General features: G+C 38.3%; 1 protein-coding gene across 5 annotated transcripts in view; it reads right to left on the reverse strand.

Moving 5' to 3' along the window:
* Positions 1-16428, reverse strand: part of SMPX (small muscle protein X-linked) — a 43249-nt gene extending 26821 nt beyond the window's left edge. For 4 of the 5 annotated variants that reach the window (XM_040053732.1, XM_040053717.2, XM_040053724.1 and 1 more), the window contains exons 1-4: positions 16284-16428; positions 12677-12736; positions 7639-7728; positions 3817-3970 (exon numbers count right to left, since the gene is read on the reverse strand). In XM_040053732.1, coding sequence (XP_039909666.1) covers positions 3830-3970; positions 7639-7728; positions 12677-12715 — 270 coding nt within the window. In that variant the 5' untranslated portion in view covers positions 12716-12736; positions 16284-16428 and the 3' untranslated portion in view covers positions 3817-3829. Of the gene's footprint in view, positions 1-3816; positions 3971-7638; positions 7729-12676; positions 12737-16263 lie in introns of all 5 variants that reach the window. The other variant, XM_040053733.2, reaches the window with a different exon arrangement.
* Between the last annotated feature and the right edge of the window lie 429 nt (positions 16429-16857).

Raw genomic sequence — 16857 nt, forward strand, 5'->3', positions numbered from 1 at the left:
TCCTCAAGAGGAAAGAACTAGAGCACTTCAGCTGAAGGTTTAGGTCCTCTGAAACCAAAGTCCAGCATTTCCACTCCATGGCCCTTCACCATAAAAAGATTTGTTACACAGCCCTACACACTTCAGGACACAAAAGGTGAAGGGATACAGAATGAAGAATGAACATGAGCTGCAGAAGTAACTGGCTGCCATTATCTGTATTCTCAGGGGAAATGCCAGTTTGTGCTCGGGCCCATTTTCAAGTGCAATCACCATACTAGTTATCACATGAGATATCCCAACAATTGGCAGTAAATCTCAGCCACAGCAGACTCCATTTGTCACAGACGAAATGCTTCCTACCATTATTAACTCAATAGGGCATATATTTTTAGTGTTTGATATCCTGCTACTATTTTATTTTGCATGTGCTTCACTCCTGTGCATGTAGAAATGTCCAGGTGTGAAGGGAGAAGAAAAAAATATTGTAGATGGAGAAAGGGGAAATGAATCATAACTCACATTGTATATTAAAACATCATCTACAGGTGTGGAAGAAAAAAGTCTTAATGACAAAGCAGAGTATGCTAATTAGCTAATTAGAGATGATAGACCAGATCCCCATAAGGGAGGACTACAGGAATATCTTAACTGAGGAGCACTTGATGACCTTCAATGGATCCAGCTTCATGACATCTCCCTAATTGCATTCCTCCCACAAACTGTTATACTCACAACTATGATCTTAGAATTCTATTCATGTTTCCTAATTTGGCAAAGAGCAAGACCAAAGATATTTAACAGAAGTTACTCCAGAGTGCAAATTATGTAGGAATGGGTTTGCAAATAATGAACCAACCTGCTGCTTTGCAGGTTTCTTAGTTTTGCTGCTGGGTTTGCATGCTAAACTGAGCAAGAAAACACGGATCAAAATTAAAACAAAATGAATCATGTTAGCTGGTAATTTACTGAAACTAACCATGATATCTGACAATACAGGAGGTAAAGTTGGAAATAACTGCTGTGGTTGTAAAAGCTTTGATATTGTAACATGTTGAAGTGTACTTTTGATATTTTTTATTGTATTGTCTCATAGGATCACAGCATAATGGAAATTATCCAGAGTATTTGGAGTTACTCTTTTTCAAGTAGGTATTTCCTACTGAGCACCACAAGAAAGAAAAAAATAATATCAAAGGGAAATCCCACAATAGTGAGTATCTGAGAAGATTATAGTACTGATGTAAGAGAGAATTAATTTCCAAACTGTGAAAACCAAAGAACACCCTCATCTACCAGTACACAATCTCCACAGCATATTCTATTGACCAGTCAGTTCACCATGCTTTTGAGAACATCACATCCAAAGGATGATCCCTAACCCCTTCTTGTAGATGGAGCACAGTATCAGGCAGATATGAGTGTGAATTTCTTGCAGGCTGAGATAATCTTCTCTGGATTTGCATGATCAATCATAAAACAGCTCTCTGAAAATATCATATTTTATACAAGGCTGCAGGCCATAATTCAAACACCAGATCTGATGAATGTCCTCTTATTGGGACAGCCTTTAGATTTAGTCTCATTCAAGGCTGCTGGATGTGGCACATGATTAATTTACATCTGTTTTATGTGGAATTCATGCACATGCTTAGTTCTACACAACATTCAAACTCACAGGCTCCACTGCTGTACCTGCAACTGTAGAAACTAAGTTTTCAGATATGACCTGTGACCACACTACCCAAAATCTAGAAATCTGTATCACTGTCAGAACCTGATAACCAATACATCAAAAGAATGACAGAGACAAAAATGACTTCACAGTTACCTCACTGCTTTTGAGATGCCCTTTACTTGGCTGACCTTTCTGTAGAAAACTTCAGAGTGAACATCTGACCATGTCCTAAATGTTTCTGTCAGATTCTCAGTAAGGTAATTACTAAAAAACTTTTAAATGTTAAAAATAACAATCATGTGAGCATAAATATGGGGCTAAATTTACGCTGAAATATCTCTTACAGGAAACAACTTCTTTAAAGACTCACATTAAAAATTCATATTTCTCTGGGCAGTACTTTAGTTAAATTACTAAAATGTTGCTTTTACAAAATGTTATTTTTTCTCTCCCAAGTTTCCTGAAGAGAAAGACTCTGTTTCATCTTTAAAATATCTGGAACATTATGACACAGCAGGGTAAAAGCATGAAAAGACTCAACACTCTTTCCTTCCAAATGGCATATTTATGCCGTACATAAAAAATAAGTTAATGATGCAGAGTGCACTTGGGTAATTCACTCAAAATATACACCATATCTTTTAAAATTCCTGGTTCTTAGCACTTCTGCAGTCCCAGAACTATTTTGATTGCTTTCTGTTTTCCTTTGTTCTTCATTTATGTTTCTGTGCAGTGAATTCCAGATGATTTTCTCCTGCTCAACTTAACTCCTCTGCCACTCTTCAGGATAAAAACGATTTATCAATCAGTATGCATGACTAGAAATTCAGGTGACTATTATGTGACACAACTATCTCTTTTTTTACTGTAGCCAGAGTAGGAATTTTTTTGTATTGAAACTTCTCTGTACATCTGTGTTTTCATTGTAATTGTCTGACCCATATTTACTGACTCAGGCTTTTCAAAGGAAGCCAGAGGATAATTTCATGGACAGAAATTATCATCAATTTCTGTAAGGTTTTGAATGTAGAACAACAGAGGCTTATGGGTCTTGTTTGAAATATAAATTCTTCAGAAGCTGGCACTGAAGTGCTGAATACTTCCTTTTAAATAAAATTATCATAGAATCATAGATTGGTTTGGGTTGGAAGGGATCTTTAAAGGTCATCTAGTCCAACCCCTCTGCAATAGGCAGTCATTTTCCGCTAGACCAGGTTGCTCAGAGCCTCATCCAGCCTGATCTTCAATGTTTATGGGGATGGGGCTTTTACCACCTCTCTGGGCAACCTGGTCCAGTGTTTCATCACCCTCATTGTAAAAAACCTTCTTCCTTATATCTAGTCTGAATCTAACATCCTCCAGTTTAAAACCCTTACTCATTATCTTATGACAACAAGACCTACTAGAAATTCTCTCCCCATCTTTTTTGTAAGCCCTCTTTAAGTACTGAAAGGTCAGGGTGAGGTCTGCCCAGACAACCTCACTGTCTTTCATAGAGTCTGTCTTTCACAGAGATGCTCCTGCCCTGTCTTCACCCTTGTGACCCTCCTCTGGATCCACTCCAACAGGTCCATGTCCCTTGTGTGCTGGACTACAGCAAGTCCTTGAGTGCCACAAATAGCACAAACTGGGTATGTTTGTGTGATCAAATACATGGACCCATAAGCATGTTAATGTTGAATTATATAAATAAATGAATATCAAATAACTAATGTCCCAAAGGAGCTTTTTAAAAAGGAGCTTTTTTAAAAATTGTCCATCACTGCAATACTTTTATTTGCATTGTTAAACATTCATTTGTAGTTAGATTGTAAAAAATACAAGTTCCATATTTTGCAAAACTGGAACTGGTGCTTATGAAGCAATATGTTATTTTTAAGGTGGCTTCAATATTACAAATACACTGCATTCTTAATATGCTGAATAGACTACTTCAGGCTGGTTGATGGGTGCCATATATCATGGGATATGGTCTCCAGCATGATCTATGTTTGAAATAGCAGAAAATCCCAATTATGACTTTTAATATTTTACCTTTGAGTTATGGGGTGTGACTCAAGGTTCCATGGAGTAATTGAAAAGCCATCTTTTTACTTAGAGAGGCTTCTGGATCAGCTTGTTCCTCCTAAAGCCATGCAGAGAACCTCCTATTTACTCACCTGCTTCTTCCAGCTACTGTTCAGCTTTGGGGACGTATTTCAGCTCACTCTTTATGTTCTGAATCTCTGACAAGTTGACAGCAGGACCTGGAAGTTTCTTAGCTCCTGGGAACAGTTTCTTCTCTTTCTCCTCCTCTGTTGAAGCAGGAACATCCTGCACAAAAGGACACCAGTGACCTTGCTGCTGCAATAGCAATCTCTTGAACATAAGCATAGATCAGTTATTTGAAAAACAGGAAATTATATTCTTATACCAAAGGCAATCCCAGTGGAAAATGGGGTGGAAGCATGAAGAGATAAGTTATTTTGTTGGTTGTTGTCTAAAATGTCTAAAAACATTCTAAAAAGAATAGAAGATGCTCAGTGTAGAGGAATGAGGATTAGAATGGGTAAGAATTTATAGTGCCAGGCAATTAGAAGAAAATAAATGACTGCAGAACTAAAGGCAACTCCAAGTCCTTCATATTTTAGATGACAAAAAAGTAGAAGAACCATTTTTATCATTTAATTCCTTTGAGAGTTTCAGAGTTGCCAGACACTTGGAGAGGAGGATCATGGTGCACTTCTGCAGCTCTGGAGAAGAGCTATGATAGTAGGTTATGGACTCCAAAACCTCCATGTAAGATCAACTTGAGTTGAAATTTAACTTTTCATAACCTCAGTTGCAAGACCAGAAAGGTTTTTGTTATTTTATGTTTGAATTAGGGCGGTGTTGCATGGCTATTTTGTTGACACTGTAAAAATGCCATTTGAATAACAGCAATTACACAATAGTGAGCAACTCAGCTAATTTCCCAATGGACCACAGTATTTCAGCCCTTGGTACTTCCTCAGCTGTACTATTGCTTCTAGGTGAGTTGAGCAGGTATTTTACAGCATTTCTGCTCTACACTGGGTAATGTTCTGAAGGAGTAGATTTCCAGACATGAGTTTACTGTTGTTCCAACCTGTTCTATATTTTATAAACCTGGCATACAGGAGGACTCAAGTACATTTAGAGAGTCATTTATATTTTACTACAAATATTTTTTTTTTCCATTTTTGATTACTCTGTGAATGTCCTCTTGTTGTGGGCTTTTAGAGTTCGATCATGATTTGGATTTATTATCCACACTTCTTGAAAAGGTGTATTAACTGTGAAAAGTCAGTTCTTAATATTTTACTTAATTCCTAAAATTCCAACATTACTTGTCAAATATTATTGCCCACTTTTTTTTCTCTGCTGACTAATGGACTACATGCTAACCAGGAAGAAGTCTTCACAAAGTCAAGTAGCAAACAGACAAGGTATTGTAAAAAACTGACATCTTCTTCCTATCTGATCTTTAAGGACTTTCTTAAGATCACCAGATACAAGGAAATGGAAGTGATATTATATTTCTTGGCTCGGTAGACATGTGTATTATCTTTTCTCTATCAATACACTATTAATTAATAACAGGTAATACTAATAGTATTTTACTATTGTTTTAGCTGGATCATTTCAAATTCCAGACAGTAATTCAGCCCCAGGTACTGTATGTACTTCCTGATACCTGGTTTAATGATCTAACATCCTGAAAAAGTAGCAAAGTACAGCAGGAGAATAAGTAAATTGATACAGAAGCTGTTTGGAAGGATGCACAAAATTGTATCAGTAGTCAAAGACGCCATGAGCTTATAATGTTTCCTTTGACAGTTTTCCTAGCTAATCTGAATAATCAGGGAAAGCAAGCACCCCCCCAAGCCCCGTAGTATTTATTAGTATATAGCAAAAACTATGTCAATAGTTTCTAAAATGTACAAATATGTACTAAAGGTACTAAAATACATTTCAAGTCATGTGCAATACTATTCCTCTTGTAGAACAAGTGGTGCAAGCTTTGCCCACATTTTGGAGACTTTGTGCTCCATAAATTGCTGACAGTGTTCTCTTCCAGTCTCAGGTGTTTGTTATTTATGACCTCACCACTCCCTGTATCACTCACTCCATGTGCAACACAGAGCTGAGATTAGACCATGGCCTTCAGTTTTATGGAAGGAAGCCTGAAGAGTCACTTAGATATACAATAAGGGTTAAAAAATACAAGCATGGGAATGCTCTGACTGTAGAAGTGTTCTTTTCAGTAATCCCCACCCTCCATTTCTTTTCATGTTAACATGTCTGCTCCACTGACCTTCAAACACATACATTCCTATCTGACTCCACCACCCCCTTGAATAAGATCCACATTCCCCTCATCTCCTATGTCAAGGCTTTAAAATACAGTGGGAAATGCACTGTTAGCAGTGATTATGCACTGCTAGCCAAAGTTGCATTTGTCTAAAATTGCTCTGAAAAACCATGAGCTGTATGGCAAAACTTACGGCAAAACTTAACAAGATGAGAAAATTGAAATGACAAGTTCACTGGTAGCATTTTTATTCTATTCCTATAACAAGATCTGTTTCTGTAGGGTTTATTTCCTTTTTTTTTTTTTTTTTTTTTTTGGTTGAGTATTGGCCATAAAACCTGGCCCAAGGACTTCTGTAATGTCTGTCTCATACAGAGTATTCATGTTGCTGAGAAACAAACAACATTCAATTACCCAAACAAATGCAATTATCAGCACCAGTCACTTATTTTATTTCTCAAGCACTTCAAGAATTCACACAGGCTATATTAGTTTCTGCTTAATAACATGCACTCCTTCACCAGTTTAATTACTGCAGAGAGAATATGCTTTGATTTCTTTCCAAGGGAGAAATCCACAATATATGTTCAAAATCATTTTGTATGTTTGTTTTCTAAATCTTCTTAAGAGCCGAGTCAGCCTAAGCTTGATTACTTCAGGAAAGTTCTCTGTAAACAGAGCACTGTTTATACCAAAATATGGCAAAATTCAGTAAAAAAAAAATCTGACTGAGATAGAAAAGCCTTTCCTGCTCTTGGCTGAGAGGAGCAGTGGGAGCTCTGGCCCAGCAGGATGGGTTCTCATGCAGGGATTATGAATCCAAACTAAAAAACTGGCCAGAAAACCAGGAGCACCCATCTTTTTTATCTTGCTTGGAGTATCTACCACTACCTTTTCTTCCACTCTTGGTGTTAGGGTCTCATTCATTATCTAAATTAATGGTAAATAAGAAGCTTTAAAATAATTCAAAAATATGACATCTGTGTTTAATCATAGCCTTTGTGATCAATGTTAGTTAAGGTATAAATTAGGTTTTATATTAAAAACTCAGTGTTAAACACTTCCTGTAAAATACAACCATAAAAATACAGAATTCAGTCTAAAATGGAGTATTTTCATTCCTGGGCAGGTAAATGGGTTCAGAATTTCTGTTTTAACTTGAAAGTGTCTTCACATTCATTTTCTTCTTGTTGATAAACCTCCCAAAAAGTGTTGTGTTTGAAAACCTGTTCCAATACTGTTAAGCCGTAACAATTAATCACACCACAGGGCAACAGGTAGCAGCAAAGTCTTCCAAAGCCTTGCTGTAACTTTTCCTGCTGTATCTCATCAGCTCCCATCTAGACAAATACTGCTGGTGAAATCCTGGCTTTCTCTCCTGACAGCAGATATCATCCCACTGGGAAAGCAGAGCTACACACCTTCGAAACAGTTTATACTCCTCTAGGTGCCTTGGCACCAAAAGCACAGCTATTTATACATGAAGTGTTAGTAAGTGGCCATTTATTTCATGAATGATCAGTGCATGTTCAGCTGTGGTACCTAAGATTGGTATGCAGAGCTATAAGATCACTTTAAAGCCTTTCTCCCATTTCATGACAGGGATTCTCTTCAGGGGAAAACAAACAAACAAACCAACAAAACAAAAACCCCAACCATTTTTGCTTACCTCCTCTACTTCCTCAGGTGTAAGTTCTTTTCTTTTATGAGGGTGGCCTGCACCAGGTCGAAATGCTCCCATTGGGATGTTAATATTAGCCTGTGAGAAGGAAATCGTGATGCATATAATAGTGACTGATAAATAAAGATACCGTTGGTAAACGACAAAACTCGAAAGGAGTGGGACAAGCATATAGACCTGATCATGGTTTCCAAGCACTTATGCCTTCAATGTATACATCATCACACCACTTTTGTGGATAGAGAACTGTTTTCATCTCCATTTTAATGTGAGAAAGTGAAAAAACAAACTAGAAAGCTTTTGAAGGTCTGCATTTTAGACTAATGCTTCCTGATTTTATTGGACTTTAAACAAATTAGTACTGGACACTAAAGAGTCTTTAGGCACCTGGGTCTGCTTCAGTTTGGTCAAGGTCAAACAGAAAGTGAGCGCCAAAACCAACTTTAAATGTAAATCATGTAAATCCTTCAATTACACCAAATCACTGGACCACTCTCCATTCTCCAGTGACACCAGTTTTCACCTCACTTAATAACAGGTATCTTAGAAGGAAAGCCTGCCCTGAGTCAGCTTAAGCCACAAGTACTTAAAATGTGATTTTGCCAACAAAATTTTCTCATGGTTGCTATGAACTGCAAAAACTTGAACCAGCTGCAGCACCAGGCAGATCACTGGCCCCTGGCTCCTGCAAACTCCCTCCAGAATGATACCCACACAACTGCATCAATCTCATCTTTTTTTCTGGGGCAGAAAGACAGTGGCCATAACATAATTGGGGCTGATAACAGATGTCTTAAAAGTAAAGATTTTGGGGAATAGAATGGCACAAAACACTGCTTAGGAAAGAGCAGCTGGGGAGTATCTATTTCCCAGTGTGACCCAGGCAAGATTATTTTAAAAGTCAAATGGCATGATCAACTAAATGCACAATTTATACTTATTCTTATCTCGTGATCTTAGAAGAGAAGCTGCTCCTAGGAAATGTCATCAAAATATCATGACTCCCACTGGTACAACCAGGGGGTGAATTGGTAATGTTATGGAGCGGAAGGAGAAAACCTTCTAACAGTGAGCTCTATTCTTGTCCTTTACCATCTGACTGATCTGCACTAAATGAAGACAAATAATCCCATCCTTCTGCTCAAATTATGGTCTTGCAGATCATGCACGACTTGGGCAACCACAGGAAAACGGCCCACAATTTTCAGGAACAACTGTGCTGACAGCTGGAATCAAATGACGAGCAAATTAAGAATCCATCTACCAAGAAATTAATGCTTTTCCCTGTATTCTACTTACCTGTTTCCCATTATCTTATTTATGCAAGATGGTGCTTTAATTTCAGTGGGGCCACCAAATAGCTGCAGGCTCACAGACAACCAGGTATTTGTTTCATAGGGCTTTTTCACTGGGCATCAATTTAGATATTGTGAAACTTTTCACATGCAATTTGTAAATTCCCAGGAGGTGGCATTTTCAGCCTCACAGTTCCTAACTCATTACTTCATTTATGGGCGGAAAAACCCCAGCTTTGCCATTTCTAATTTTAAGTAACTGCCCCGCCAAGCTCTGGTATCTCCAAGAAGCTCCAGTTTTTGGAATGGGAAACTTCTCTGCAAATTACACCTAGCATGGACATAAAAGTCTGCAGAGTTGAAACTTCAAGAGATATCTCTCCTTGTGGTGCACATCCTGAACTTGGACATTCCTTCCCCTCGGAGGCAGCCAAAGCAGAAAACAGCCTCCCACAGAAGACCACAGTCCTTGCATTTCCCACTGTGACTGACAGACCAACTGTGACTAAAAGTGGTTCAGAAAGCCAAAATGAACCACTAAGTCCCAAGCTGCTAATTAAATTCAATAAACCACTCTTCAGCATTTTCCCAGTAATCTGTGTCACATGAAAGCAGTTTGGTACATTTTTATCTGCAGTAGGGACGTTCACGTCAGAGTTTGGGCAAGAAGTAAGCAGTCATGACATAAAAACTTGGTAAAATGAGCATCCTTTAAAACATAGTTAAAAACTGCCTGGATCTGATAACACATACTGTAAATTTAAATATTTCCAGTATGAAATGAAAATATGACATTTCCAAATAATTCCTGACCATAGGTACCAAAGTCCTGAGTTGTAAATTTCTCTTAATCCGAGGCTGGTCCTGTCTCACAGATGAGCAGCTCTGTAATGGGTGGTCCAAATTCTGTACAGCAGCATAGCTCTGCAAGGACTTGTGCTGATCAGTACAAGTTCACAATTTTGTTTTAAGAATATGCTTCAAGGTTTTTGTCACCTGTAAGCTGAGATGGAGATATGACCCATGGGGATCTCCATCCAGTAAAATGCTAAAGAGGAAATTTTCTGTTTCAGACTCTGAAGATCCTAAATTATTATTGCTTTAGACAGACTTTCTAGGTGTGATTGTTATGTTTAACCATAATTTTTATGCAAACTACTGAGTTTGCCTCTTCCTTTGTTTGAAAGGGCTACCATACTGTGTTCCACTGCAGTTTTTGCAATGACTGGGTAGATCTGTGCAGTGATGTACTCTTCCAGGGTCCTTCTAAACAGACCAAAGGAAAAATACCTGTAAAAATGACATATTAATATATTGCTGGTTTGACTCAATTGAATTGGTACTTAAGAGATTTTTTTGGTATATTCTTCTTTCTGTTTAGTAGAGAGAGGATATTAAGGTTAGGATACATCTGATGCAGCTATGCATGAGTTAAGGACTGTTATATGTGAGTCCTTCACAGCATCACAGCCATTCTTGGCTGTCCAGATGGCTGACTGAATAATCTGGAATGACACTTTTGTATAAACATTTTTAATTTTAAAAATAAAAAAATTTAAAAAAGGAAAGAGAGAAAGAGAGAAAGAGAGAAAAAAGAGAGAAGGAGAGAAAGAAAGAGAGAAGGACGGGGCAGGCAATGAAGAAACGTGAATGCAGGACGGAAGACATGAAGGTCCTGTCCTGCATGCTAGTCAGCGCCTGCCGGCCTCCAGTCCGTTTTTCCTGTCCGTCCTGCTTCGCCTTTACTCCCTACTCCTTCCTTCCGCGTCCCCTCCCTTCCTTCCTCCTCCTCCTCCCTCTCCTCCCCTTCCTCCCTCCCTCCATCCTCCTTCCCTCCTCCTCCCTCCCTCCCTTCCTCCCCCCGCCCGCCCTCCCCCTCCCTCCGCCCTCCCTCCTCCCCCTCCCCCTCCCTCCTCCCTCCCTCCCTCCCGCCTCCCCCCTCCCTCCTCCCTCCACAAGAAAGAAAGAAAGAACTTGTAGAGAAAAGTGAATGAAATCCAGAATCAAACAAACAACAAAAATAAACAACAACAAAAAACCCTAGAAACCTCCTCACCCTTACCTCTGGGGAAACCCAAGAGTGTTCAAAGATAGAATAACTTTTAGTCAGAGTTGTTCACAGCCTTTTACACACTGATAAGGGGAGGTCAGCAATTGTTTCAAGGAATTAACTTACTTTGGTCCTCTATTGCCCTAAACTCCTCTTGGGAACCAGTTGCTGCCTTTAAGTCTCACACATCTGTATTTAGTAGCTATTGGGAAATGAACATTTTTGTCTATATCTAGTACAGTCAGAAAAAAGCCATTTCACACACAGAAGTCCATGAAACACTTCAATTAGTGAGGTGCCATTATATTCATTGCTGCAGCGTGATGTACATTCCCCAGGGCACGTCAGTCCTGTTATACCAGCACACAACAGTAAAGAAGCATAATATATGAATCACAATATATAAAAGTAATGTGACATTTTGAGTCATAGTTCTTATGCTCAGAGTAATAAGGATCAACTCAAGTGCAAGTCTCCCTACTAGAGCCACCTATGGCATAATGCTTAACAGATATATTTTAAATGTTTGCTGTAATTTTTCTCACTATTCGAGTTACCTTTGCAAAAATTAAAGTTTCTTAAAATATTAAACTGAGTGCTTAAATTTAATGCATTTTAAATGAACAGCCTAGGAGCATTGTTTACATTTAGAAACTGGAAGTCATCCTAGAAATAAAATGTAGACTATCATTACTTCTTTAAGAAAAAAAATGCAAACCAATTAATTCCTGAAAAATGTTTGTATGTTCCTATGGAGTTTAAATGCAAAAAGTAGATAAATACTTTTCAGGTAGTAAAGATCTATATTTTTTCATTAATCCTACAAACATTTCTATAGTCATTGTAAAAGAGAGATGAAAATCTGAACAGAGTGAAATATCAATTCTGGCAAAATGGCATTTTGAACTCACAGTAAAATTTCATTGGAAGTGCATCTTACTAAATACATGAGAATTCTTTAAGAGTCTTCAGTTCAGAAGGTATTTTGGCCTTTTGACAAGAACCATTGATAAAATGAACTAAACACATTCTTAATGACATTACTTCATGATGATGTTGGGATAATTCTCCAGCTGTTTCTTTTACAAGTATGCAACAATCAACTCCATCCTTATAAGCATATACCATTGAAGAGGTATGTGGCAGACAAGAACCTCTCAAGCTAAAAGATAAGTGTTTCTCTCATTTTCCTTTGGCTTCTAAATAAAATGCTTCTTAAACAATTATTTGAACTTGAGGGTTTTCCTCCTTTAGGAATGCAGACATGAAAAACTTCACAATACCTATGCTATCTTTTTAGCCTGTAATTCTCCCAACATTATTTTGGCTTTGTGGAAAATCTAGTGGTTGCAGGAATTATTTTTACTTAACAGTTATGCAGATGCTTTACCATGTTTTGCTTAGATGATCCTCCAATAGGCATAACCTAATGCTGCAAAGACCAAGCAAACAAGTGATTAATGAACCTATCTGATCCAGTTTTTTATCAACTCAGATCAAAAGATGATCTCCAGGTCACACTTTTTCAGTGCTTTCATATCTCCTAAGCTTTTCACTTTAAAAGAATAACCCCAGCTAGCACTCTTATGGCGCTTTGTCTGAGTAAAAATGCAGTCTGCCAAGCAATGGAGATCGAGATTTATTTTTTTATTATATTAAAAACATAAATGCTATCTCTTACCTGAATGGCTTTGACATGTGATGCTGGCTGTTTTGACATTTTTACGACAGAGGCTTATCCCTGCAAGCAAAATTGGAAAGTGTTACAGGCTCTGACATTCTGATAGCTTTGGAAGATAAGCTAGAACTTAACCCATGCTGCCTCTTGACAGGTGTCCATTTCATCTGCCGAGCTCCTGTTTCCATCTCAGTTTCCAAGTTGCTTAGTTATTCCTTCTGATATCAGAAGGAGACAGAACACCTGAGCTTCACCAATTAATCTTTCATAGCCACAAATGAAGCTATCTCTTTCGCATTAAAAACAATAATGAGTAGAGATAAGGAATCTCTCATACGTTAACAGCACTGTAAAATGAGTGAGAATTAAGGGAAGCTTTTGAGGATAAACAGCGTATGATTAGCCCTGTCACAGTACATATGTGGGAATTATTAGAACTTTCCGGTTAAGACTACTCTCAAATAAAACATAACTTGTTAGAAAATATTGATAAATGCAGACATAACCATTTTCTGACTCACAAATCCTTGCAAACCTTTAATGTCTATGGACTTAAAGTGGTGAAGGTGGTCAAAGAGAAAAGTTCTCCTTCACAATTGCTAGTGCACAAAGTAGCCTCCCTTCAAAGTTTTAGATCATATAGATTCATCAATTTTCTTTAGCAATAAGATCAAAAATGACATATTTTTCCATATAACTTTATGCAGGTGGAGAAATATGGACTGATACAGTATTAATATACAATAGCAAAGGGAAATACACCAAAGTAAAAGGAAGACATTTTATTAGCAGATCGTTTGAAACACCATCTCGGCCTTTTATTCTCTCACTGAGAAGTTAGTTTTTAACTGAGCTAGACTTTCATCAAAGTCTTGGTTTTTAACTATTATAATATAAAGTAAGGTAGTTATTCTAAAAGCTGAGAAATTCATTCACCAGAGAAGTCACTGACCACCACCAAACTACTACAGTATTTTTAATACTGCATTTAATCTTATTTAGGAAGGGAAGTAATGAGAACAGAAATAAATTACATAGGAGAGAACAGTATAAATACACTGAGAAATTAAAACTGTGTCAAAGACTTGGGTACTCCAAAGAGTATAATTGCCACATGAGGCAGTCCCCCCCAAAAAACATTTAGATGAGTCGTAGTTTCCAAATTTCCAACTTGGAATATCAGCTATATCAGCCTGAAATTGTATTGCTGGGACTGACTAGAAGACTTCCTCCTGAATATTTTCACATCAGGTTTAAATCTGTGTACGATGCTGAGCAGAATTAAAAGTACAAATGACCTGCCATTAGAGGTCTCCCTCTGGTCACACTCTCAGCTGCAAAAAGTGCTGTCCAAACCAACATAGCATTTAGTCAGAGGACAATCATGTTCATAAACTGCTTTGGGTTTAAATTGCTTTCACTAAACTAATAAATCAGAAAAAAATCCCACTGTGTAAAATAAAACCAATATTCTTTTAATAATTTTTATATTGTGGTTTTATATATACAATCTTAAAATGAGAGGGAGTTTAAAAATCTTCAGGATTCATTTTAGGGGATGCAATCTCAGCCACTGATGTTCATGACAAAATTCAAACAGATTTCAAAAACACAAAAGGATTTACTGCACTCTGTGTCCTTTATTTTTGAAAAACTTTATTAGGCTTAAAATAACTGTTCTGTTGATCAGTGGGTGTATTTCAAAATAAACACAAAACAATCCCCCAACTGACTGGGAAGATAGGACTCATAATGCAGAATGTTAAATTAATTTTTAATCAACTTCTCATCTTTCTAATCAGAATGAAAATTGGAAACACAAGCACAGGAAAATAACATTAAACATTTTGAAACACAGTGCAGCTACTTCCCAAGGACTGTCATAAAGAAATTCTTGCCAAGATATACTTCACCTTGCATGCCTATACTTTGCAAAAACACCCATACACAACTCTTGGGCTACTTAGAGATAAATGGCAAGGATTTACCCCGAACCTCAGCTTTAAAACCAGCACAGCATTAGTGCTCCTCAGTGAGGTGCTCTCGGCTCACAAGCAGTCGATGTTTGAAACTTCTGCAATCAGACACCGGTTCCTAAAGACGGATGCATGATACAATTGTGTAGGACTGCTTCTGGAGGAGGTGATTTTCCTACCAGACCATGCTGTCCTCATTACTGCCAGAGAAATCAGGACAACAGCACACTACTGAGTAAAAATAGATCTCTGGCTCTTTCCCTTTCCCTCCCCTCTCTGAATTTCCTTACCGAGCGATACTGACCATCAATCACAGGAAAATAAACCTTAGATTACAGAAACATCCATTACAGAAGTGATTAGTTAATTTTTATAAATCCCTTTGTTCTTTTACCATGTGTCTCAGAGAAAGTCAAGAGCGCTGCACTGATGGTATTAAGTTATTTCTGGTATTCCAATCAGCTCTGCAAACTTGAAAAAATCCCACTTCACCCTCATTTCCACAGCAGGATTTCACGTCTCAGGCAGGCAGAGAAATGCAGACATGTAGCCTGTATTCCCCAGTGTCTTTTTGGCCTCCCCATACCTTACCTTTTACCTTTTATGGGCTGCATGCTGAGCCAAACTTAGAAAGCAGTGGCAACGTTAGTTCAATTTGGAGCTGGTTTATGGCAGGCTTCCCTTGCAAATTCCCTCGATTTGCAGTGAAAGTACTACTCATGAGCAGGACTACTAGCGAAATACAGGACTACTGCAGTGAAATAAATGAGCGTTTTGAAGCGAAACTTTGTAAAACAAAGGAACCTATCTTCTGTCTCTCCGCTAAAAATAATTTCTGACAGGGCTGCAGCAAGATAATAAGCTGATTTATTCAATTTGCTTTAAATACGATGAGATATCATAATGCCATCTTCTGTAATGCACACAAGAGATGTACAGTAGCACACAGACAACAGCAAGAGCCCTCCCCCTGCCCCAGCTGGAAGCTGTCCTCTCCCCCCACTGCATAATCGGCATCAAGCACAACGGGAATTTTGGAGACAGAACTGCAGTGTATTATCTTATTAAAAGGCTTTGACAGGAACTACATGACTGAGACCCAGCCAGTTAAATGAAAGAAGAGAAACCCCTACTCTGCAGCTTTCAGCCTGTTACACGAAAACTTACTACAAGCTCTAGGCAAAAGTGGTCACATTTTCTGTAATACACACACATTATTCTTCGCTACAGTTGCCTGTTAAGCTTAGTGAAAGAAACCTCTCTTACATCAAAACCATAATGTAATATTTCACTAACTATAATAAACATATAGAAAACAACCATTTGCCTATGTACTAGAATAATCAAGCTCATAATACACACTTCTTATGAGTCATGAGGTATTTAAGTGACTTTTTGTTTTAAATCTTTAGATCCCCACAGACTATGAAGCAATAGCAACCTGCTCTGAATACTCTGATACACTGCATGAGACACTAAAATAGTCAGAAACCCACAAGTAGTGTAGTAAACTCACAGCAATTACTAAAGAGTTTCCATTAGGGTCTTCCAAGATTTTAATTGACCCCTTCAAGCTTAGCTAACTTATTTACTTATATAAAAAAAGTTCCAAACCGTCAAGTGAGAATGCACACCTCCTTTTGATGCTGAAAGAGGTACCTTCTTCCACCAGCTGAGGTATTGACTGTGACCCTTTTAATGTGTCTGAAATAGCTCCGATGCTTTCAGCCTGGATGGCACTGAGTGCTGCTCCAGGCTGGAGTGGGACTCAGCAGAGAAGCGAAGTGTAAAAGGGAATTCCTGTCATAGCTTCCAGTTGTTCTTCCTAAATATAGAGTTTGATTCACCCTGTAACTTGGTCCCCCGTGACACTTGACCATGGTAAAAGCAGGGCTCAACTGTCAAGCAGGAGGTGTTGAAGGAACACACCTTTAGGTCCTTTTCCTGCCCTCCCTCTCCCTGTCATCCCAGGCTTTTCCCAAGTGCCAGGCATACAGCGGTAGTAGGTAACACAGAACTCCTCCCAAGGCATTTGGGGCAGTCTGTGCTTCCCTACGCCACATCAGAGAAGGAAATAATTATGGAGACATAATTATGAAGAAGTCATCTCGGAGGAACTATCTAGGGGAGATGAATGACACACCAACGTGATCATATTGCTGCTGCTTTGGGAGCAAACTCCCACAGCAGCTGCCCCGGGGTGTCAGC

Source organism: Hirundo rustica, chromosome 2 (assembly GCF_015227805.2).
Source record: "Hirundo rustica isolate bHirRus1 chromosome 2, bHirRus1.pri.v3, whole genome shotgun sequence".
Taxonomy (NCBI): domain Eukaryota; kingdom Metazoa; phylum Chordata; class Aves; order Passeriformes; family Hirundinidae; genus Hirundo; species Hirundo rustica.